This window comes from Oncorhynchus masou, chromosome 24 (assembly GCF_036934945.1).
Source record: "Oncorhynchus masou masou isolate Uvic2021 chromosome 24, UVic_Omas_1.1, whole genome shotgun sequence".
Classification (NCBI taxonomy): Eukaryota; Metazoa; Chordata; class Actinopteri; order Salmoniformes; family Salmonidae; genus Oncorhynchus; species Oncorhynchus masou.
This window is the reverse complement of record NC_088235.1, coordinates 1,421,636-1,447,535: the sequence shown is the minus strand read 5'-3', so window position 1 is coordinate 1,447,535 and position 25,900 is coordinate 1,421,636. Positions and strand designations below refer to the sequence as shown.

Sequence of the window (25,900 nt, the reverse complement as noted above, 5' to 3'; positions counted from 1 at the left end):
ATAGCTACAGCAGTGTGTTCTGTATAGCTACAGCAGTGTGTTCTGTATAGCTACAGCAGGTTGTTCTGTAAAGCTACAGCAGGTTGTTCTGTAAAGCTACAGCAGTGTGTTCTGTATAGCTACAGCAGGTTGTTCTGTAAAGCTACAGCAGGTTGTTCTGTAAAGCTACAGCAGGTTGTTCTGTAAAGCTACAGCAGGTTGTTCTGTAAAGCTACAGCAGTGTGTTCTGTATAGCTACAGCAGGTTGTTCTGTAAAGCTACAGCAGTGTGTTCTGTATAGCTACAGCAGTGTGTTCTGTATAGCTATAGTGTGTTCTGTAAAGCTACAGCAGTGTGTTCTGTAAAGCTACAGCAGTGTGTTCTGTAAAGCTACAGCAGTGTGTTCTGTAAAGCTACAGCAGTGTGTTCTGTAAAGCTACAGCAGTGTGTTCTGTATAGCTATAGTGTGTTCTGTAAAGCTACAGCAGTGTGTTCTGTAAAGCTACAGCAGTGTGTTCTGTAAAGCTACAGCAGTGTGTTCTGTAATGCTACAGCAGTGTGTTCTGTAAAGCTACAGCAGTGTGTTCTGTAAAGCTACAGCAGTGTGTTCTGTAAAGCTACAGCAGTGTGTTCTGTAAAGCTACTGCAGTGTGTTCTGTAAAGCTACTGCAGTGTGTTCTGTAAAGCTACTGCAGTGTGTTCTGTAAAGCTAGTTTATGGACAGGATCCTCCTGTGTTCTGTAAAGCTACAGCAGTGTGTTCTGTAAAGCTACAGCAGTGTGTTCTGTAAAGCTACAGCAGTGTGTTCTGTATAGCTATAGTGTGTTCTGTATAGCTACAGCAGTGTGTTCTGTAAAGCTACAGCAGTGTGTTCTGTAAAGCTACAGCAGTGTGTTCTGTAAAGCTACAGCAGTGTGTTCTGTAAAGCTACAGCAGTGTGTTCTGTAAAGCTACAGCAGTGTGTTCTGTATAGCTACAGCAGTGTGTTCTGTAAAGCTACAGCAGTGTGTTCTGTAAAGCTACAGCAGTGTGTTCTGTAAAGCTACAGCAGTGTGTTCTGTAAAGCTACAGCAGTGTGTTCTGTAAAGCTACAGCAGTGTGTTCTGTAAAGCTACAGCAGTGTGTTCTGTATAGCTATAGTGTGTTCTGTATAGCTATAGTGTGTTCTGTATAGCTACAGCAGTGTGTTCTGTAAAGCTACAGCAGTGTGTTCTGTAAAGCTACAGCAGTGTGTTCTGTAAAGCTACAGCAGTGTGTTCTGTAAAGCTACAGCAGTGTGTTCTGTAAAGCTACAGCAGTGTGTTCTGTATAGCTACAGCAGTGTGTTCTGTAAAGCTACAGCAGTGTGTTCTGTAAAGCTACAGCAGTGTGTTCTGTAAAGCTACAGCAGTGTGTTCTGTAAAGCTACAGCAGTGTGTTCTGTATAGCTATAGTGTGTTCTGTAAAGCTACAGCAGTGTGTTCTGTAAAGCTACAGCAGTGTGTTCTGTAAAGCTACAGCAGTGTGTTCTGTAAAGCTACAGCAGTGTGTTCTGTAAAGCTACAGCAGTGTGTTCTGTATAGCTACAGCAGTGTGTTCTGTAAAGCTACAGCAGTGTGTTCTGTAAAGCTACAGCAGTGTGTTCTGTAAAGCTACAGCAGTGTGTTCTGTAAAGCTACAGCAGTGTGTTCTGTATAGCTATAGTGTGTTCTGTATAGCTATAGTGTGTTCTGTATAGCTACAGCAGTGTGTTCTGTATAGCTATAGTGTGTTCTGTATAGCTATAGTGTGTTCTGTAAAGCTACAGCAGTGTGTTCTGTAAAGCTACAGCAGTGTGTTCTGTAAAGCTACAGCAGTGTGTTCTGTATAGCTACAGTAGTGTGTTCTGTATAGCTACAGCAGTGTGTTCTGTAAAGCTACAGCAGTGTGTTCTGTAAAGCTACAGCAGTGTGTTCTGTAAAGCTACAGCAGTGTGTTCTGTAAAGCTACAGCAGTGTGTTCTGTAAAGCTACAGCAGTGTGTTCTGTAAAGCTACAGCAGTGTGTTCTGTAAAGCTACAGCAGTGTGTTCTGTAAAGCTACAGCAGTGTGTTCTGTATAGCTACAGCAGTGTGTTCTGTAAAGCTACAGCAGTGTGTTCTGTAAAGCTACAGCAGTGTGTTCTGTAAAGCTACAGCAGTGTTCTGTAAAGCTACAGCAGTGTGTTCTGTAAAGCTACAGCAGTGTGTTCTGTAAAGCTACAGCAGTGTGTTCTGTAAAGCTACAGCAGTGTGTTCTGTAAAGCTACAGCAGTGTGTTCTGTAAAGCTACAGCAGTGTGTTCTGTAAAGCGACAGCAGTGTGTTCTGTAAAGCTACAGCAGTGTGTTCTGTAAAGCTACAGCAGTGTGTTCTGTAAAGCTACAGCAGTGTGTTCTGTATAGCTATAGTGTGTTCTGTAAAGCTACAGCAGTGTGTTCTGTAAAGCTACAGCAGTGTGTTCTGTAAAGCTACAGCAGTGTGTTCTGTAAAGCTACAGCAGTGTGTTCTGTAAAGCTACAGCAGTGTGTTCTGTAAAGCTACAGCAGTGTGTTCTGTAAAGCTACAGCAGTGTGTTCTGTAAAGCTACAGCAGTGTGTTCTGTATAGCTACAGCAGTGTGTTCTGTAAAGCTACAGCAGTGTGTTCTGTAAAGCTACAGCAGTGTGTTCTGTAAAGCTACAGCAGTGTGTTCTGTAAAGCTACAGCAGTGTGTTCTGTAAAGCTACAGCAGTGTGTTCTGTAAAGCGACAGCAGTGTGTTCTGTAAAGCGACAGCAGTGTGTTCTGTAAAGCTACAGCAGTGTGTTCTGTAAAGCTACAGCAGTGTGTTCTGTGGACATGTTCTGTTTTGGGCTCTTGTCATTTTCAGAGAGAATCACCCCAGGGGAGGGAAACAGCTTTATTTCCATACAGGTCATGTAACTGTCATCTTTGTGTTCTGGTGTACCGTGTTTAGTAAAATAACCTCTAGCTTTTACGAGTTCTGACTCTAGCCAGGGCAAAGATATTGTGTGCTATAGCTTGTTTCCAACATTAGGGCTGAAGTTGAATCTGCTTTGTGTTTTGTTTCCTTGGCCCGACACTAACGAGTATCGCAGTACTGGTGTTGTCCTGCCACTACTAGCCTGGCTATTGTGATTGGGACGTTTGCCTCCCGTTGTGAACGGTTCGGTCTATTGTTTTGGGAGGTCGTGGTTGTTAGAGCCTAGAGCCTAGCCTAGTCTGTCTGGATGTTGTCTGTTAGCTTCCTATCCAACACACAGTCATTATGATGTGTCTAAGTATGGACTGAGCTCCTCCTGTCTAACCTGCCTCCTGCAGTACGTACCAGTACACTACACTACGTACCAGTAACACTACACTACGTACCAGTAACACTACACTACGTACCAGTAACACTACACTACGTACCAGTAACACTACACTACGTACCAGTAACACTACACTACGTACCAGTAACACTACACTACGTACCAGTACACTACACTACGTACCAGTACACTACACTACGTACCAGTAACACTACGTACCAGTACACTACACTACGTACCAGTACACTACACTACGTACCAGTAACACTACACTACGTACCAGTACACTACGTACCAGTTACACTACGTACCAGTAACACTACACTACGTACCAGTAACACTACACTACGTACCAGTAACACTACACTACGTACCAGTAACACTACACTACGTACCAGTAACACTACACTACGTACCAGTAACACTACACTACGTACCAGTACACTACACTACGTACCAGTACACTACACTACGTACCAGTACACTACACTACGTACCAGTAACACTACACTGCGTACCAGTACACTACACTGCGTACCAGTACACTACACTGCGTACCAGTACACTACACTGCGTACCAGTACACTACACTGCGTACCAGTAACACTACACTACGTACCAGTAACACTACACTACGTACCAGTAACACTACACTACGTACCAGTACACTACACTACGTACCAGTACACTACACTACGTACCAGTAACACTACACTGCGTACCAGTACACTACACTGCGTACCAGTACACTACACTGCGTACCAGTACACTACACTGCGTACCAGTACACTACACTATGTACCAGTACACTACACTGCGTACCAGTACACTACACTGCGTACCAGTACACTACACTGCGTACCAGTACACTACACTACGTACCAGTACACTACACTACGTACCAGTACACTACACCACGTACCAGTACACTACACTACGTACCAGTACACTACACCACGCACCAGTACACTACACTACGCACCAGTAACACTACACCACGCACCAGTACACCGCGCACCAGTACACTACACTGCGTGCCAGTACACTACACTGCGCACCAGTAACACTACACTACGTACCAATAACACTACACTACGCACCAATAACACCACACTACGCACCCAGTAACACTACACCACGTACCAGTAACACCACACTGCGTACCAGTAACACTACACTACGTACCAATAACACTACACCACGCACCAATAACACTACACTACGTACCAGTAAAACTACACTACACTACGTACCAGTAAAACTACACTACGTACCAGTAACACTACACTACGTACCAGTACACTGCGTACCAGTACACTACACTGCGTACCAGTACACTACACTGCGTACCAGTAACACTACACTACGTACCAATAACACTACACTACGTACCAATAACACTACACTACGTACCAGTAACACTACACTACGTACCAGTAACACTACACTGCGTACCAGTAACACTACACTACGTACCAATAACACTACACTACGTACCAATAACACTACACTACGTACCAGTAAAACTACACTACACTACATACCAGTAAAACTACACTACGTACCAGTAACACTACACTACGTACCAGTAACACTACACTACGTACCAGTACACTGCGTACCAGTACACTACACTGCGTACCAGTACACTACACTGCGTACCAGTAACACTACACTACGTACCAATAACACTACACTACGTACCAATAACACTACACTACGTACCAGTAACACTACACTACGTACCAGTAACACTACACTACGTACACTACACTACACTACGTACCAGTACACTACACTACGTACCAGTAACACTACACTACGTACCAGTAAAACTACACTACACTACATACCAGTAAAACTACACTACGTACCAGTAACACTACACTACGTACCAGTAACACTACACTACGTACCAGTAACACTACACTACGTACCAGTACACTACGTACCAGTACACTACGTACCAGTACACTACGTACCAGTACACTACGTACCAGTAACACTACACTACATACCAGTACACTACACTACGTACCAGTACACTACACTACATACCAGTACACTACACTACGTACCAGTACACTACACTACATACCAGTACACTACACTACATACCAGTACACTACACTACGTACCAGTACACTACGTACCAGTAACACTACGTACCAGTAACACTACGTACCAGTAACACTACGTACCAGTACACTACACTACGTACCAGTACACTACACTACGTACCAGTACACTACACTACGTACCAGTACACTACACTACGCACCAGTACACTACACCACGTGCCAGTACACTACACACTACGTGCCAGTACACTACACTACGTACCAGTACACTACACTACGTACCAGTACACTACACTACGTACCAGTACACTACACTACGTACCAGTACACTACACTACGTACCAGTACACTACACTACGTACCAGTACACTACACTACGTACCAGTACACTACACTACGTACCAGTACACTACACTACGTACCAGTACACTACGTACCAGTAACACTACGTACCAGTACACTACACTACATACCAGTACACTACGTACCAGTACACTACATACCAGTACACTACGTACCATTAACACTACGTACCAGTACACTACACTACATACCAGTACACTACGTACCAGTACACTACGTACCAGTAACACTACGTACCAGTAACACTACACTACGTACCAGTACACTACACTACGTACCAGTAAAACTACATACCAGTAACACTACGTACCAGTAACACTACGTACCAGTAACACTACGTACCAGTAACACTACACTACGTACCAGTAACACTACGTACCTGTAACACTACATACCAGTAACACTACGTACCAGTAACACTACACTACGTACCAGTAACACTACGTACCAGTAACACTACGTACCAGTGCACTACACTACGTACCAGTACACTACACTACGTACCAGTAACACTACGTACCAGTACACTACACTACATACCAGTACACTACACTACGTACCAGTAACATGTAGAGGACTGTAATATAGAGCTGCTCACTGACAGCTTGGCTAGTCATGTAGAGGACTGGAATATAGAGCTGCTCACTGACAGCTTGGCTAGTCATGTAGAGGACTGTAATATAGAGCTGCTCACTGACAGCTTGGCTGGTCATGTAGAGGACTGATTGTGTGTGTCTGTGTGCTATAGGGAGAGACTGAGTGTGTGCTGTAGGGAGAGACTGATTGTGTGCTGTAGGGAGAGACTGATTGTGTGTGTCTGTGTGCTGTAGGGAGAGACTGATTGTGTGTGTCTGTGTGCTGTAGTGAGAGACTGATTGTGTGCTGTAGGGAGAGACTGATTGTGTGCTGTAGGGAGAGACTGATTGTGTGCTGTAGGGAGAGACTGATTGTGTGCTGTAGGGAGAGACAGATTGTGTGCTGTAGGGAGAGACTGATTGTGTGCTGTAGGGAGAGACTGATTGTGTGCTGTAGGGAGAGACTGATTGTGTGCTGTAGGGAGAGACTGATTGTGTGCTGTAGGGAGAGACAGATTGTGTGCTGTAGGGAGAGACTGATTGTGTGCTGTAGGGAGAGACTGATTGTGTGCTGTAGGGAGAGACAGATTGTGTGCTGTAGGGAGAGACTGATTGTGTGCTGTAGGGAGAGACTGATTGTGTGCTGTAGGGAGAGACTGATTGTGTGCTGTAGGGAGAGACTGATTGTGTGCTGTAGGGAGAGACAGATTGTGTGCTGTAGGGAGAGACTGATTGTGTGCTGTAGGGAGAGACTGATTGTGTGCAGTAGTGAGAGACTGATTGTGTGCTGTAGGGAGAGACTGATTGTGTGCAGTAGGGAGAGACTGATTGTGTGCTGTAGGGAGAGACTGATTGTGTGCAGTAGGGAGAGACTGATTGTGTGCAGTAGGGAGAGACTGATTGTGTGCAGTAGTGAGAGACTGATTGTGTCTGTGTGCTGTAGGGAGAGACTGATTGTGTGTGTCTGTGTGCTGTAGGGAGAGACTGATTGTGTGTGTCTGTGTGCTGTAGGGAGAGACTGATTGTGTGCTTTAGTGAGAGACTGATTGTGTGTGTCTGTGTGCTGTAGGGAGAGACTGATTGTGTGTTTGTCTGTGCTGTAGGGAGAGACTGATTGTGTGTGTCTGTGTGCTGTAGTGAGATACTGATTGTGTGCTGTAGTGAGAGACTGATTGTGTGCTGTAGGGAAGAGACTGATTGTGTGTCTGTGCTGTAGGGAAAGACTGACTGTGTGTCTGTGTGCTGTAGTGAGAGACTGATTGTGTGTGTCTGTGTGCTGTAGGGAGAGACTGACTGTGTGTGTCTTGTGTGCTGTAGGGAGAGACTGATTGTGTGTGTCTGTGTGCTGTAGGGAGAGACTGTGTGTGTCTGTGTGCTGTAGGGAGAGACTGATTGTGTGTGTCTGTGTGCTGTAGTGAGAGACTGACTGTGTGTGTCTGTGTTCCACTGTGACCTTCATCAGATAGCAGCGTTCTGTCCCCCCCCCCGGCTGTCGGAACCTTTCACAGGATGATGAAGCCTCGACACACACACACACTACTTAGCTCGGCATGAGCTGCAGCCCACTCCTTTGCATTCCAGTGCACTCAGCCTTGTCAAATATTTACTGTTGAGTTATGGCTGCTGCTCGCTCTGCAAGGGAACGGACAGGGAAGGGGAAGGCTGATGTTTAGGGCTGCTACCCGCTCTGCAAGGGAACGGACAGGGAAGGGGATGGCTGATGTTTAGGGCTGCTACCCGCTCTGCAAGGGAACGGACAGGGAAGGCTGATGTTTCGGGCTGATACCCGCTCTGCAAGGGAACGGACAGGGAAGGGGAAGGCTGATGTTTGGGGATGCTACCCGCTCTGCAAGGGAACGGACAGGGAATGCTGATGTTTCGGGCTGCTACCCGCTCTGCAAGGGAACGGACAGGGAAGGCTGATGTTTCGGGCTGATACCCGCTCTGCAAGGGAACGGACAGGGAAGGGGAAGGCTGATGTTTGGGGATGCTACCCGCTCTGCAAGGGAACGGACAGGGAAGGGGAAGGCTGATGTTTAGGGCTGCTACCCGCTCTGCAAGGGAACGGACAGGGAAGGGGAAGGCTGATGTTTGGGGATGCTACCCGCTCTGCAAGGGAACGGACAGGGAATGCTGATGTTTCGGGCTGCTACCCGCTCTGCATGGGAACGGACAGGGAAGGCTGATGTTTCGGGCTGCTACCCGCTCTGCAAGGGAACGGACAGGGAAGGCTGATGTTTAGGGCTGCTACCCGCTCTGCAAGGGAACGGACAGGGAAGGCGGATGTTTAGGGCTGCTACCCGCTCTGCAAGGGAACGGACAGGGAAGGGGAAGGCTGATGTTTAGGGCTGCTACCCCCTCTGCAAGGGAACGGACAGTGAAGGCTGATGTTTAGGGCTGCTACCCGCTCTGCAAGGGAACGGACAGGGAAGGCTGATGTTTAGGGCTGCTGCCCGCTCTGCAAGGTAACGGACAGGGAAGGCGGATGTTTAGGGCTGCTACCCGCTCTGCAAGGGAACGGACAGGGAAGGGGAAGGCTGATGTTTAGGGCTGCTACCCCCTCTGCAAGGGAACGGACAGTGAAGGCTGATGTTTAGGGCTGCTACCCGCTCTGCAAGGGAACGGACAGGGAAGGCTGATGTTTAGGGCTGCTGCCCGCTCTGCAAGGTAACGGACAGGGAAGGCGGATGTTTAGGGCTGCTACCCGCTCTGCAAGGGAACGGACAGGGAAGGGGAAGGCTGATGTTTAGGGCTGCTACCCCCTCTGCAAGGGAACGGACAGGGAAGGGGAAGGCGGATGTTTAGGGCTGCTACCCGCTCTGCAAGGGAACGGACAGGGAAGGCTGATGTTTCGGGCTGATACCCGCTCTGCAAGGGAACGGACAGGGAAGGGGAAGGCTGATGTTTGGGGATGCTACCCGCTCTGCAAGGGAACGGACAGGGAATGCTGATGTTTCGGGCTGCTACCCGCTCTGCAAGGGAACGGACAGGGAAGGCTGATGTTTCGGGCTGATACCCGCTCTACAAGGGAACGGACAGGGAAGGGGAAGGCTGATGTTTGGGGATGCTACCCGCTCTGCAAGGGAACGGACAGGGAAGGGGAAGGCTGATGTTTAGGGCTGCTACCCGCTCTGCAAGGGAACGGACAGGGAAGGGGAAGGCTGATGTTTGGGGATGCTACCCGCTCTGCAAGGGAACAGACAGGGAATGCTGATGTTTCGGGCTGCTACCCGCTCTGCATGGGAACGGACAGGGAAGGCTGATGTTTCGGGCTGCTACCCGCTCTGCAAGGGAACGGACAGGGAAGGCTGATGTTTAGGGCTGCTACCCGCTCTGCATGGGAACGGACAGGGAAGGCTGATGTTTAGGGCTGCTACCCGCTCTGCAAGGGAACGGACAGGGAAGGCTGATGTTTAGGGCTGCTACCCGCTCTGCAAGGGAACGGACAGGGAAGGCGGATGTTTAGGGCTGCTACCCGCTCTGCAAGGGAACGGACAGGGAAGGGGAAGGCTGATGTTTAGGGCTGCTACCCCCTCTGCAAGGGAACGGACAGTGAAGGCTGATGTTTAGGGCTGCTACCCGCTCTGCAAGGGAACGGACAGGGAAGGCTGATGTTTAGGGCTGCTGCCCGCTCTGCAAGGTAACGGACAGGGAAGGCGGATGTTTAGGGCTGCTACCCGCTCTGCAAGGGAACGGACAGGGAAGGGGAAGGCTGATGTTTAGGGCTGCTACCCCTCTGCAAGGGAACGGACAGTGAAGGCTGATGTTTAGGGCTGCTACCCGCTCTGCAAGGGAACGGACAGGGAAGGCTGATGTTTAGGGCTGCTGCCCGCTCTGCAAGGTAACGGACAGGGAAGGCGGATGTTTAGGGCTGCTACCCGCTCTGCAAGGGAACGGACAGGGAAGGGGAAGGCTGATGTTTAGGGCTGCTACCCGCTCTGCAAGGGAACGGACAGGGAAGGGGAAGGCGGATGTTTAGGGCTGCTACCCGCTCTGCAAGGGAACGGACAGGGAAGGGGAAGGCTGATGTTTAGGGCTGCTACCCCTCTGCAAGGGAACGGACAGGGAAGGCTGATGTTTAGGGCTGCTACCCGCTCTGCAAGGGAACGGACAGGGAAGGGGAAGGCTGATGTTTAGGGCTGCTACCCCCTCTGCAAGGGAACGGACAGGGAAGGCTGATGTTTAGGGCTGCTACCCGCTCTGCAAGGGAACGGACAGGGAAGGGGAAGGCTGATGTTTAGGGCTGCTACCCCTCTGCAAGGGAACGGACAGGGAAGGCTGATGTTTAGGGCTGCTACCCGCTCTGCAAGGGAACGGACAGGGAAGGGGAAGGCTGATGTTTAGGGCTGCTACCCCCTCTGCAAGGGAACGGACAGTGAAGGCTGATGTTTAGGGCTGCTACCCGCTCTGCAAGGGAACGGACAGGGAAGGCTGATGTTTAGGGCTGCTGCCCGCTCTGCAAGGTAACGGACAGGGAAGGCGGATGTTTAGGGCTGCTACCCCCTCTGCAAGGGAACGGACAGGGAAGGGGAAGGCGGATGTTTAGGGCTGCTACCCGCTCTGCAAGGGAACGGACAGGGAAGGGGAAGGCTGATGTTTAGGGCTGCTACCCCCTCTGCAAGGGAACGGACAGTGAAGGCTGATGTTTAGGGCTGCTACCCGCTCTGCAAGGGAACGTACAGGGAAGGGGAAGGCTGATGTTTAGGGCTGCTGCCCGCTCTGCAAGGGAACGGACAGGGAAGGCTGATGTTTAGGGCTGCTGCCCGCTCTGCAAGGGAACGGACAGGGAAGGCTGATGTTTAGGGCTGCTGCCCTCTCTGCAAGGGAACGGACAGGGAAGGGGAAGGCTGATGTTTAGGGCTGCTACCCCCTCTGCAAGGGAACGGACAGGGAAGGGGAAGGCTGATGTTTAGGGCTGCTGCCCGCTCTGCAAGGGAACGGACAGGGAAGGCTGATGTTTAGGGCTGCTGCCCTCTCTGCAAGGGAACGGACAGGGAAGGGGAAGGCTGATGTTTAGGGCTGCTACCCCCTCTGCAAGGGAACGGACAGGGAAGGCCGATGTTTAGAGTGTTGACACATAGGGATCCCTCCCTGTCACAGTGCTGAGTGTTGGTATGGTACCAGGTAACAAAATGACTATATACAGGGAGTATCTGGTAATAACATGGCTATATACAGGAAGTACCAGGTAATAACATGGCTATATACATGACGTACCAGGTAATAGCATGGTTATATACAGGGAGTAGTAATAACATGGCTATATACATGACGTACCAGGTAATAACATGGCTATATACAGGAAGTACCAGGTAATAACATGGCTATATACAGGGAGTACCTGGTAATAACATGGCTATATACAGGAAGTACCAGGTAATAACATGGCTATATACAGGAAGTACCTGGTAATAACATGGCTATATACTGGAAGTACCAGGTAATAACATGGCTATATACAGGAAGTACCTGGTAATAACATGGCTATATACAGGAAGTACCAGGTAATAACATGGCTATATACTGGAAGTACCTGATGATAACATGGCTATATACAGGAAGTACCTGGCAATAACATGGCTATATACAGGAAGTACCAGGTAATAACATGGCTATATACAGGAAGTACCTGGCAATAACATGGCTATATACAGGAAGTACCTGGCAATAACATGGCTATATACAGGAAGTACCAGGTAATAACATGGCTATATACAGGAAGTACCAGGTAATAACATGGCTATATACAGGAAGTACCTGGCAATAACATGGCTATATACAGGAAGTACCTGGCAATAACATGGCTATATACAGGAAGTACCAGGTAATAACATGGCTATATACAGGATTACCTGTTAATTACATGGCTATATACAGGATTACCTGTTAATTACATGGCTATATACAGGAAGTACCAGGTAATAACATGGCTATATACAGGGAGTACCAGGTAATAACATGGCTATATACAGGGAGTACCAGGTAATAACATGGCTATATACAGGGAGTACCTGGTAATAACATGGCTATATACAGGAAGTACCAGGTAATAACATGGTTATTGGTTGGTTCCGGTACCGCAGGGTCCTGTTGTACCATCGGTACCGCTTGCCATGTGGTCGCACAGAGACTTGGGTGGGTGGAGTCTTTGTGGGTGGGTGGAGTCTTTGTGGGTGGGTGGAGTCTTTGTGGGTGGGTGGAGTCTTTGTGGGTGGGTGGAGTCTTTGTGGGTGGGTGGAGTCTTTGTGGGTGGGTGGAGTCTTTGTGGGTGGGTGGAGTCTGTGGGTGGGTGGAGTCGGTGGGTGGATTCTGTGTGTGTGTGGGTGGGTGGAGTCTGTGTGTGTGTGTGGGTGGGTGGAGTCTGTGTGTGTGTGTGGGGTGGGTGGAGTCTGTGTGTGTGTGGGTGGGTGGAGTCTGTGTGTGTGTGGGGTGGGTGGAGTCTGTGTGTGTGGGTGGGTGGAGTCTGTGTGTGTGTGGGTGGGTGGAGTCTGTGTGTGTGTGGGTGGGTGGAGTCTGTGTGGGTGGGTGGGTGGGTGGAGTCTGTGTGTGGGTGGAGTCTGTGTGTGGGTGGGTGGGTGGAGTCTGGGTGGGTGGTTGTAGTCTGTGTGGGTGGCTGTAGGAGTCTGTGTGCGTGGGTGGGTGGCTGGAGTCTGTGTGCGTGGGTGGGTGGCTGTAGTCTGTGTGGGCGGGTGGCTGGCTGGAGTCTGTGTGGTTAGGTGGCTGTCGTCTGTGTGGGTGGGTGGGCTGTAGTCTGTGTGGGTGGGTGGCTGTAGTCTGTGTGGTTAGGTGGCTGTCGTCTGTGTGGGTGGGTGGGCTGTAGTCTGTGTGGGTGGGTGGCTGGAGTCTGTGTGGTTAGGTGGCTGGAGTCTGTGTGGTTAGGTGGCTGTCGTCTGTGTGTGTGGGTGGGTGGGTGGCTGTAGTCTGTGTGGGTGGGTGGGTGGCTGTAGTTTATGTGGGTGGGTAGGTGGCTGTAGTCTGTGTGGGTGGGTGGGTGGCTGTAGTCTGTGTGGGTGGGTGGGTGGGTGGGTGGGTGGCTGTAGTCTGTGTGGGTGGGTGGGTGGCTGTAGTCTGTGTGGGTGGGTGGGTGGCTGGAGTCTGTGTGGGTGGGTGGGTGGCTGTAGTCTGTGTGGGTGGGTAGGTGGCTGGAGTCTGTGTGGGTGGGTGGGTGGCTGGAGTCTGTGTGGGTGGGTGGGTGGCTGTAGTCTGTGTGGGTGGGTGGGTGGCTGTAGTCTGTGTGGGTGGGTGGCTGTAGTCTGTGTGGGTGGGTGGAGTCTGTGTGGGTGGGTGGCTGTAGTCTGTGTGGGTAGGTGGCTGGAGTCTGTGTGGGTGGGTGGGTGGAGTCTGTGTGGGTGGGTGGCTGTAGTCTGTGTGGGTAGGTGGCTGGAGTCTGTGTGGGTGGGTGGGTGGAGTCTGTGTGGGTGGGTGGCTGTAGTCTGTGTGGGTGGGTGGCTGTAGTCTGTGTGGGTGGGTGGGTGGAGTCTGTGTGGGTGTGCCACTGTGTGTCTTATTACAGGATGGGGAGAAACGGTCATTTGACGGTCAACGTCTAATTTCCTTTCATTTGAAACATGTTTGCTCTGGTCTGAGTCGAACAATACAGCCTTTATGAGAAAGGCATGTTTGGGAGAGAGACTGCAGATTGAGGAACCAGAGGGAACTGACACATGCTGTATCCCGTTTTACCAAGAGGGATCAGTGGTACTTGGTAGTATATGCTTTGACAGAGTTGACATTTATAGTGGCCATTTTGTTGTCTTGTATTCAAAAGTTCCTTAAGACTGTGAGAGATTAGTGTTATTTCTGTCTCACAGATGTGTTCTCTTTATATCAGCCAGGCCTGGTCAGCCATCCGAGGTTGAACAGTTTTATACTGTATCTGTGGTCATTACTGGGCTGTTTCTCTGTTGTATCACTGTGGGAAACCAGGTTATACTGCTGGGGGAAACCAGGTTATACTACTGGGGGAAACCAGGTTATACTACTGGGGGAAACCAGGTTATACTACTGGGGGAAACCAGGTTATACTACTGGGGGAAACCAGGTTATACTGCTGGGGGAAACCAGGTTATACTACTGGGGGAAACCAGGTTATACTACTGGGGGAAACCAGGTTATACTACTGGGGGAAACCAGGTTATACTACTGGGGGAAACCAGGTTATACTACTGGGGAAACCAGGTTATACTACTGGGGAAACCAGGTTATACTACTGGGGGAAACCAGGTTATACTACTGGGGGAAACCAGGTTATACTGCTGGGGGAAACCAGGTTATACTGCTGGGGGAAACCAGGTTATACTACTGGGGGAAACCAGGCTATACTGCTGGGGGAAACCAGGCTATACTACTGGGGGAAACCAGGTTATACTACTGGGGAAGACCAGGTTATACTACTGGGGGAAACCGGGTTATACTACTGGGGGAAACCGGGTTATACTACTGGGGGAAACCGGGTTATACTACTGGGGGAAACCGGGTTATACTACTGGGGGAAACCGGGTTATACTGCTGGGGGAAACCGGGTTATACTACTGGGGGAAACCGGTTATACTGCTGGGGGAAACCGGGTTATACTGCTGGGGGAAACCGGGTTATACTACTGGGGGAAACCGGGTTATACTACTGGGGGAAACCGGGTTATACTACTGGGGAAACCGGTTATACTACTGGGGGAAACCGGTTATACTACTGGGGGAAACCAGGTTATACTACTGGGGGAAACCAGGTTATACTACTGGGGGAAACCAGGTTATACTGCTGGGGGGAACCAGGTTATACTGCTGGGGGAAACCAGGTTATACTGCTGGGGGAAACCAGGTTATACTGCTGGGGGAAACCAGGTTATACTGCTGGGGGAAACCAGGTTATACTACTGGGGGGAACCAGGTTATACTGCTGGGGGAAACCAGGTTATACTGCTGGGGGAAACCAGGTTATACTACTGGGGGAAACCAGGTTATACTACTGGGGGAAACCAGGTTATATTACTGGGGGAAACCAGGTTATACTACTGGGGGAAACCAGGTTATACTACTGGGGGAAACCAGGCTATATTACTGGGGGAAACCAGGTTATACTACTGGGGAAACCAGGTTATACTACTGGGGGAAACCAGGTTATACTGCTGGGGGAAACCAGGTTATACTGCTGGGGGAAACCAGGTTATACTACTGGGGGAAACCAGGTTATACTGCTGGGGGAAACCAGGTTATACTACTGGGGGAAACCAGGTTATACTACTGGGGGAAACCAGGTTATACTACTGGGGGAAACCAGGTTATACTACTGGGGAAACCAGGTTATACTACTGGGGGAAACCAGGTTATACTACTGGGGGAAACCAGGTTATACTACTGGGGGAAACCAGGTTATACTACTGGGGGAAACCAGGTTATACTACTGGGGGAAACCAGGTTATACTACTGGGGAAACCAGGTTATACTACTGGGGGAAACCAGGTTATACTACTGGGGAAACCAGGTTATACTACTGGGGGAAACCAGGTTATACTGCTGGGGGAAACCAGGTTACACTGCTGGGTGAAACCAGGTTACACTGCTGGGGAAACCAGGTTACACTGCTGGGGGAAACCAGGTTACACTGCTGGGGGAAACCAGGTTACACTGCTGGGGGAAACCAGGTTATACTGCTGGGGGAAACCAGGTTATACTGCTGGGGGAAACCAGGTTATACTGCTGGGGGAAACCAGGTTATACTGCTGGGGGAAACCAGGTTATACTACTGGGGGAAACCAGGTTATACTACTGGGGGAAACCAGGTTATACTACTGGGGGAAACCAGGTTATACTGCTGGGGGAAACCAGGTTATACTGCTGGGGGAAACCAGGTTATACTACTGGGGGAAACCAGGTTATACTGCTGGGGGAAACCAGGTTATACATTTCAAGACTAAAGGTAAATGTTATCTGAATGTGGTTCTTGAGTGTGGTGTCCCCCAGAGTGTGTGGTGTCCCCCGGAGTGTGTGGTGTCCCCCGGAGTGTGTGGTGTCCCCCGGAGTGTGTGGTGTCCCCCCCGGAGTGTGTGGTGTCCCCCCCGGAGTGTGTGGTGTCCCCCCCCGGAGTGTGTGGTGTCCCCCCCGGAGTGTGTGGTGTCCCCCGGAGTGTGTGGTGTCCCCCGGAGTGTGTGGTGTCCCCCCCGGAGTGTGTGGTGTCCCCCCCGGAGTGTGTGGTGTCCCCCGGAGTGGGTGGTGTCCGTCCCCGGAGGGGTGGTGTCCCCCCCGGAGTGTGTGGTGTCCCCCCCGGAGTGTGTGGTGTCCCCCGGAGTGGGTGGTGTCCGTCCCCCGGAGTGGGTGGTGTCCGTCCCCCGGAGTGGGTGGTGTCCGTCCCCGGAGTGGGTGGTGTCCGTCCCCGGAGTGTGTGGTGTCCCCGGAGTGTGTGGTGTCCCCCGGAGTGTGTGGTGTCCCCCGGAGTGTGTGGGGTCCCCCCCGGAGTGTGTGGTGTCCCCCGGGAGTGTGTGGTGTCCCCCCCCGGAGTGTGTGGTGTCCCCCGGAGTGTGTGGTGTCCCCCCGGAGTGTGTGGTGTCCCCCCCGGAGTGTGTGGTGTCCCCCGGAGTGTGTGGTGTCCCCCCCCCCGGAGTGTGTGGTGTCCCCCCCGGAGTGTGTGGTGTCCCCCGGAGTGTGTGGTGTCCCCCGGAGTGTGTGGTGTCCCCCCCCAGTGTGTGGTGTCCCCCCGGAGTGTGTGGTGTCCCCCCCGAGTGTGTGGTGTCCCCCCCGGAGTGTGTGGTGTCCCCCCGGAGTGTGTGGTGTCCCCCGGAGTGTGTGGTGTCCCCCGGAGTGTGTGGTGTCCCCCGGAGTGTGTGGTGTCCCCCGGAGTGTGTGGTGTCCCCCGGAGTGTGTGGTGTCCCCCCGGAGTGTGTGGTGTCCCCCGGAGTGTGTGGTGTCCCCCCCGGAGTGTGTGGTGTCCCCCGGAGTGTGTGGTGTCCCCGGAGTGTGTGGTGTCCCCCGGAGTGTGTGGTGTCCCCCCGGAGTGTGTGGTGTCCCCCCGGAGTGTGTGGTGTCCCCCGGAGTGTGTGGTGTCCCCCCCCCGGAGTGTGTGGTGTCCCCCCCGGAGTGGGTGGTGTCCGTCCCCGGAGTGTGTGGTGTCCCCCGGAGTGGGTGGTGTCCCCCGGAGTGTGTGGGTCCCCCCCGGGAGTGTGTGGTGTCCCCCCCGGAGTGTGTGGTGTCCCCCCCGGAGTGTGTGGTGTCCCCCGGAGTGTGTGGTGTCCCCCGGAGTGTGTGGTGTGTCCCCCGGAGTGTGTGGTGTCCCCCGGAGTGTGTGGTGTCCCCCCCCCGGAGTGGGTGGTGTCCCCCCCCCGGAGTGGGTGGTGTCCCCCCGGAGTGGGTGGTGTCCGTCCCCCGGAGTGGGTGGTGTCCGTCCCCGGAGTGTGTGGTGTCCCCCGGAGTGTGTGGTGTCCCCCGGAGTGGGTGGTGTCCCCCCCGGAGTGGGTGGTGTCCCCCGGAGTGGGTGGTGTCCCCCCCGGAGTGGGTGGTGTCCCCCGGAGTGGGTGGTGTCCGTCCCCGGAGTGTGTGGTGTCCGTCCCCCGGAGTGTGTGGTGTCCGTCCCCCGGAGTGTGTGGTGTCCGTCCCCCGGAGTGTGTGGTGTCCCCCCCCCCGGAGTGGGTGGTGTCCGTCCCCCGGAGTGGGTGGTGTCCCCCCCGGAGTGGGTGGTGTCCGTCCCCCGGAGTGGGTGGTGTCCCCCCCCCGGAGTGGGTGGTGTCCCCCCCCCCGGAGTGGGTGGTGTCCCTCCCCCGGAGTGGGTGGTGTCCCTCCCCCGGAGTGGGTGGTGTCCGTCCCCCGGAGTGGGTGGTGTCCGTCCCCCGGAGTGGGTGGTGTCCGTCCCCCGGAGTGGGTGGTGTCCGTCCCCGGAGTGGGTGGTGTCCCCCCGGAGTGGGTGGTGTCCGTCCCCCGGAGTGGGTGGTGTCCGTCCCCCGGAGTGGGTGGTGTCCGTGTGTCCCGGAGTGTGCGGGGCGCGCGTGTCCCGGAGTGTGCGGGGCGCGCGTGTCCCGGAGTGTGCGGGGCGCGCGTGTCCCGGAGTGTGCGGGGCGCGCGTGTCCCGGAGTGTGCGGGGCGCGCGTGTCCCGGAGTGTGCGGGGCGCGCGTGTCCCGGAGTGTGCGGGGCGCGCGTGTCCCGGAGTGTGCGGGGCGCGCGTGTCCCGGAGTGTGGGGTGTCCGTCCCAGAGTGGTTATCTGCATAGTGGAGTCTTTTGTTTAGCTAGCTAGCTACATGTCTAAACAATGACCCACAATCCCAACTCATGACATTACTACCCTGCATGAATCTGCAGGTAGCTAACCAACCAGGTTCAATGGTAGCTAGTTAACATTAGACTATAACTAGCAATGCAAATGGCTCTGAGATACAGATAATATTACTGCACAGATCATCCATGTAGTTATAGCTAGCTAACAGCACACTTTAACTTGAAATGACAATTACTTTCACAATGGTCAGGTGTTCTGCCACTGTGCTCTCTGTCTCTCAAGCTGTCTGTCTCTCTAGCTGTGTCTGTCTCTAGCTGTGTCTGTCTCTAGCTGTGTCTGTCTCTAGCTGTGTCTGTCTCTAGCTGTGTCTGTCTCGAGCTGTGTCTGTCTCGAGCTGTGTCTGTCTCGAGCTGTGTCTGTCTCGAGCTGTGTCTGTCTCGAGCTGTGTCTGTCTCGAGCTGTGTCTGTCTCGAGCTGTGTCTGTCTCTAGCTGTGTCTGTCTCTAGCTGTGTCTGTCTCTAGCTGTGTCTGTCTCTAGCTGTGTCTGTCTCTAGCTGTGTCTGTCTCTAGCTGTGTCTGTCTCGAGCTGTGTCTGTCTCGAGCTGTGTCTGTCTCGAGCTGTGTCTGTCTCGAGCTGTGTCTGTCTCGAGCTGTGTCTGTCTCGAGCTGTGTCTGTCTCGAGCTGTCTCTGTCTCGAGCTGTCTCTGTCTCGAGCTGTCTCTGTCTCGAGCTGTCTCTGTCTCGAGCTGTCTCTGTCTCGAGCTGTCTCTGTCTCGAGCTGTCTCTGTCTCGAGCTGTCTCTGTCTCGAGCTGTCTCTGTCTTTACCTGTCTCTGTCTTTACCTGTCTCTCTCGCTCTCTCTCTCTCGGCTGTGTCTCGCTCTCTCTCTGGCTGTCTCGCTCTCTCTCTGGCTGTGTCTCTCTCTCTCTCTCTGTCTCTCTCTCTCGCTGTCTCTCTCTCTCTCGCTGTCTCTCTCTGTCGCTTTCTCTCTTGCTCTCGCTGTCTCTGTCGCTCTGTGTCTGGCTCTCTCTGTCTGTGTGAGTTTCTATATTTATCTACCCTAGGACAGTCAGATGGAGCTCCTGCCTGCAGTGCAGTGTACCACAGGGTTGGTTGGACAGCAGCTGTAGCCTCGTTTCAACCCCTCCGATTAGGGACTGTTGACACACAACCCTGGCTGTCTAACAAATGGCACCCTATTCCCTATGTAGTGCACTCCCTGGCACACTATTCCCTATGTAGTGCACTCCATGGCACCCTATTCCCTGTGTAGTGCACTACATGGCACCCTAAATCAAATCAAATTTATTTATATAGCCCTTTGTACATCAGCTGATATCTCAAAGTGCTGTACAGAAACCCAGCCTAAAACCCCAAACAGCAAGCAATGCAGGTGTAGAAGCACGGTGGCTAGGAAGAACTCCCTAGAAAGACCAGAACCTAGGAAGAAACCTAGAGAGGAACCAGGCTATGTGGGTTGGCCAGTCCTCTTCTGGCTGTGCCGGGTGGAGATTATAACAGAACATGGCCAAGATGTTCAAATGTTCATACCCTATTCCATAGTGTAGTGCACTACATGGCACCCTATTCCCACGGCAACCCAGTCACCTATCAGACTGTGTTTACTCACTTAGGGACGGTCTGATGATACAAAACCTATGGAATCTGGCCTGCTCTGTTCCCTGCCCTGTGCCCTGCTCTGTGCCCTGCTCTGTGCCCTGCTCTGTGCCCTGCTCTGTTCCCTGCCCTGTGCCCTGCCCTGTGCCCTGCTCTGTGCCCTGCTCTGTGCCCTGCTCTGTGCCCTGCCCTGTGCCCTGCTCTGTGCCCTGCTCTGTGCCCTGCTCTGTGCCCTGCTCTGTGCCCTGCCCTGTGCCCTGCTCTGTGCCCTGCTCTGTGCCCTGCCCTGTGCCCTGCTCTGTGCCCTGCTCTGTGCCCTGCTCTGTGCCCTGCTGCTCCTGCTGTGCCCTGCTCTGTGCCCTGCTCTGTGCCCTGCTCTGTGCCCTGCTCTGTGCCCTGCTCTGTGCCCTGCTCTGTGCCCTGCCCTGTGCCCTGCTCTGTACCGTGCCCTGTGCCCTGCTCTGTACCGTGCCCTGTGCCCTGCTCTGTGCCCTGCCCTGTGCCCTGCTCTGTGCCCTGCTCTGTGCCCTGCTCTGTGCCCTGCCCTGTGCCCTGCTCTGTACCGTGCCCTGTGCCCTGCTCTGTACCGTGCCCTGTGCCCTGCTCTGTGCCCTGCTCTGTGCCCTGCTCTGTGCCCTGCTCTGTGCCCTGCCCTGTGCCCTGCTCTGTACCGTGCCCTGTGCCCTGCCCTGTGCCCTGCTCTGACAGAATCCTCCCTACTCAGACTCACACCCAGGCCATGTGATGGTCTGGTCCCGTACCCTGCTCTGACAGAATCCTCCCTACTCAGACTCACACCCAGGCCATGTGATGGTCTGGTCCCGTACCCTGCTCTGACAGAATCCTCCCTACTCAGACTCACACCCAGGCCATGTGATGGTCTGGTCCCGTACCCTGCTCTGACAGAATCCTCCCTACTCAGACTCACACCCAGGCCATGTGATGGTCTGGTCCCGTACCCTGCTCTGACAGAATCCTCCCTACTCAGACTCACACCCAGGCCATGTGATGGTCTGGTCCCGTACCCTGCTCTGACAGAATCCTCCCTACTCAGACTCACACCCAGGCCATGTGATGGTCTGGTCCCGTACCCTGCTCTGACAGAATCCTCCCTACTCAGACTCACACCCAGGCCATGTGATGGTCTGGTCCCCTACCCTGCTCTGACAGAATCCTCCCTACTCAGACTCACACCCAGGCCATGTGATGGTCTGGTCCCGTACCCTGCTCTGACAGAATCCTCCCTACTCAGACTCACACCCAGGCCATGTGATGGTCTGGTCCCGTACCCTGCTCTGACAGAATCCTCCCTACTCAGACTCACACCCAGGCCATGTGATGGTCTGGTCCCGTACCCTGCTCTGACAGAATCCTCCCTACTCAGACTCACACCCAGGCCATGTGATGGTCTGGTCCCCTACCCTGCTCTGACAGAATCCTCCCTACTCAGACTCACACCCAGGCCATGTGATGGTCTGGTCCCGTACCCTGCTCTGACAGAATCCTCCCTACTCAGACTCACACCCAGGCCATGTGATGGTCTGGTCCCGTACCCTGCTCTGACAGAATCCTCCCTACTCAGACTCACACCCAGGCCATGTGATGGTCTGGTCCCGTACCCTGCTCTGACAGAATCCTCCCTACTCAGACTCACACCCAGGCCATGTGATGGTCTGGTCCCGTACCCTGCTCTGACAGAATCCTCCCTACTCAGACTCACACCCAGGCCATGTGATGGTCTGGTCCCGTACCCTGCTCTGACAGAATCCTCCCTACTCAGACTCACACCCAGGCCATGTGATGGTCTGGTCCCGTACCCTGCTCTGACAGAATCCTCCCTACTCAGACTCACACCCAGGCCATGTGATGGTCTGGTCCCGTACCCTGCTCTGACAGAATCCTCCCTACTCAGACTCACACCCAGGCCATGTGATGGTCTGGTCCCCTACCCTGCTCTGACAGAATCCTCCCTACTCAGACTCACACCCAGGCCATGTGATGGTCTGGTCCCGTACCCTGCTCTGACAGAATCCTCCCTACTCAGACTCACACCCAGGCCATGTGATGGTCTGGTCCCGTACCCTGCTCTGACAGAATCCTCCCTACTCAGACTCACACCCAGGCCATGTGATGGTCTGGTCCCGTACCCTGCTCTGACAGAATCCTCCCTACTCAGACTCACACCCAGGCCATGTGATGGTCTGGTCCCGTACCCTGCTCTGACAGAATCCTCCCTACTCAGACTCACACCCAGGCCATGTGATGGTCTGGTCCCGTACCCTGCTCTGACAGAATCCTCCCTACTCAGACTCACACCCAGGCCATGTGATGGTCTGGTCCCGTTCACCCTGCCCTGCTCTGACAGAATCCTCCCTGGGTCCTGACTCAGACTCACACCCAGGCCATGTGATGGTCTGGTCCCCTACCCTGCTCTGACAGAATCCTCCCTACTCAGACTCACACCCAGGCCATGTGATGGTCTGGTCCCCTACCCTGCTCTGACAGAATCCTCCCTACTCAGACTCACACCCAGGCCATGTGATGGTCTGGTCCCGTACCCTGCTCTGACAGAATCCTCCCTACTCAGACTCACACCCAGGCCATGTGATGGTCTGGTCCCGTACCCTGCTCTGACAGAATCCTCCCTACTCAGACTCACACCCAGGCCATGTGATGGTCTGGTCCCGTACCCTGCTCTGACAGAATCCTCCCTACTCAGACTCACACCCAGGCCATGTGATGGTCTGGTCCCGTACCCTGCTCTGACAGAATCCTCCCTACTCAGACTCACACCCAGGCCATGTGATGGTCTGGTCCCCTATCCTGCTCTGACAGAATCCTCCCTACTCAGACTCACACCCAGGCCATGTGATGGTCTGGTCCCCTACCCTGCTCTGACAGAATCCTCCCTACTCAGACTCACACCCAGGCCATGTGATGGTCTGGTCCCGTACCCTGCTCTGACAGAATCCTCCCTACTCAGACTCAGATGTGATGGTCTGGTCCCGTCAGAATCCTCCCTACTCAGACTCACACCCAGGCCATGTCCCGATGGTCTGGTCCCGTACCCTGCTCTGACAGAATCCTCCCTACTCAGACTCACACCCAGGCCATGTGATGGTCTGGTCCCGTACCCTGCTCTGACAGAATCCTCCCTACTCAGACTCACACCCAGGCCATGTGATGGTCTGGTCCCGTACCCTGCTCTGACAGAATCCTCCCTACTCAGACTCACACCCAGGCCATGTGATGGTCTGGTCCCGTACCCTGCTCTGACAGAATCCTCCCTACTCAGACTCACACCCAGGCCATGTGATGGTCTGGTCCCCTACCCTGCTCTGACAGAATCCTCCCTACTCAGACTCACACCCAGGCCATGTGATGGTCTGGTCCCGTACCCTGCTCTGACAGAATCCTCCCTACTCAGACTCACACCCAGGCCATGTGATGGTCTGGTCCCGTACCCTGCTCTGACAGAATCCTCCCTACTCAGACTCACACCCAGGCCATGTGATGGTCTGGTCCCGTACCCTGCTCTGACAGAATCCTCCCTACTCAGACTCACACCCAGGCCATGTGATGGTCTGGTCCCGTACCCTGCTCTGACAGAATCCTCCCTACTCAGACTCACACCCAGGCCATGTGATGGTCTGGTCCCCTACCCTGCTCTGACAGAATCCTCCCTACTCAGACTCACACCCAGGCCATGTGATGGTCTGGTCCCGTACCCTGCTCTGACAGAATCCTCCCTACTCAGACTCACACCCAGGCCATGTGATGGTCTGGTCCCGTACCCTGCTCTGACAGAATCCTCCCTACTCAGACTCACACCCAGGCCATGTGATGGTCTGGTCCCGTACCCTGCTCTGACAGAATCCTCCCTACTCAGACTCACACCCAGGCCATGTGATGGTCTGGTCCCGTACCCTGCTCTGACAGAATCCTCCCTACTCAGACTCACACCCAGGCCATGTGATGGTCTGGTCCCCTACCCTGCTCTGACAGAATCCTCCCTACTCAGACTCACACCCAGGCCATGTGATGGTCTGGTCCCGTACCCTGCTCTGACAGAATCCTCCCTACTCAGACTCACACCCAGGCCATGTGATGGTCTGGTCCCGTACCCTGCTCTGACAGAATCCTCCCTACTCAGACTCACACCCAGGCCATGTGATGGTCTGGTCCCGTACCCTGCTCTGACAGAATCCTCCCTACTCAGACTCACACCCAGGCCATGTGATGGTCTGGTCCCGTACCCTGCTCTGACAGAATCCTCCCTACTCAGACTCACACCCAGGCCATGTGATGGTCTGGTCCCGTACCCTGCTCTGACAGAATCCTCCCTACTCAGACTCACACCCAGGCCATGTGATGGTCTGGTCCCGTACCCTGCTCTGACAGAATCCTCCCTACTCAGACTCACACCCAGGCCATGTGATGGTCTGGTCCCCTGCCCTGCTCTGACAGAATCCTCCCTACTCAGACTCACACCCAGGCCATGTGATGGTCTGGTCCCGTACCCTGCTCTGACAGAATCCTCCCTACTCAGACTCACACCCAGGCCATGTGATGGTCTGGTCCCGTAATCTGTCCTGCTCTGACAGAATCCTCCCTACTCAGACTCACACCCAGGCCATGTGATGGTCTGGTCCCGTACCCTGCTCTGACAGAATCCTCCCTACTCAGACCCACACCCAGGCCATGTGATGGTCTGGTCCCGTACTGTAGCAGTTGGAATGCATCTGAGTGGCTGTGTGACTGTATGTGTTGCTGCAGCAGTGAGATGGAGGGAAGATGAGAGAGTTGAGCCCTGCAGGGAGGCTGATAGACAGTGACATCAGAGATGGGTGATCAGCGGGGGGGGGATAGGAGGAGGAGGAGGAGGAGGAAGAGGCACCTCAGAGTGACAGGCTGCCTTAGAACTGTCTGATAGCAGCAGCTCTCTGCGGCAGTGTTCCTCTCTTTAGTTTTCTGTCTGTTTCTGTCTTTGACTTTCATCATCATTATCAACATCATTATCAACATCATTATCATCATATTATTATTTATTATTATCATTATCATTATCAACATCATTATCATCATATTATTATTTATTATTATCATTATTAAAATCATCATCATTATTAAAATCATTATCATTATTAAAATCATTATCATTATTAAAATCATTATCATTATTATTATTATCCCTCCAAACAGTTGTTAATTGTGCAGACGTTTTCCCCTGACTAAATGTTTTAAATCTTAATGTTTCAGACCTTCAGTGCTGGGGAGATTCTGCCTGTTTTCCCTCCACCCTCTAGGAAACACGTGGGAATGATTTGTACAGATGAGAGTTGGAAAACAAAAGACGTTGAAGGCTCTAACGGTTAGTGGTTTTGTTGTTTCAGACGTTCAGACCTCTGGTGGGGAAGGCTACTCTGGGTTCCATCACGGCTGTAGAGTTCTTCTCTGACAGACAACTGGACTTCCTGTCTGACCACGGAGCATACCAGCCCTACCAGGTCAGTGGACACACCCCCGTACACACATGATTACATATCTGTGGTCACTGGCTCGTCAGGTGACACGGTCAAATGAAGGTTCTGGTGATCCTCACTCCATTATGGTGTCATTTCCTGCTCTGCCAATCTGATATTATGGAGGAATTCACCTAGTAGTCTCTGGAGAAAGACCTGTCTGTTTAGTTGGAGGAATTCTCCCAGGAGTCTCAGGAGAAAGACCTGTCTGTTTAGTTGGAGGAATTCTCCCAGGAGTCTCTGCAGAAAGACCTGTC

At 53.0% G+C, this 25,900-nt stretch overlaps 1 protein-coding gene across 1 annotated transcript in view; it reads left to right on the top strand.

Annotated features, from left to right (window-relative positions):
- LOC135513356 (probable JmjC domain-containing histone demethylation protein 2C) overlaps positions 1 to 25,900 on the top strand; it is a 351,376-nt gene that overhangs the window by 120,333 nt on the left and 205,143 nt on the right. Inside the window, 1 exon segment of the mRNA XM_064936284.1 lies at positions 25,515 to 25,628. Within this exon segment, the coding sequence (XP_064792356.1) occupies positions 25,515 to 25,628 (114 nt within the window).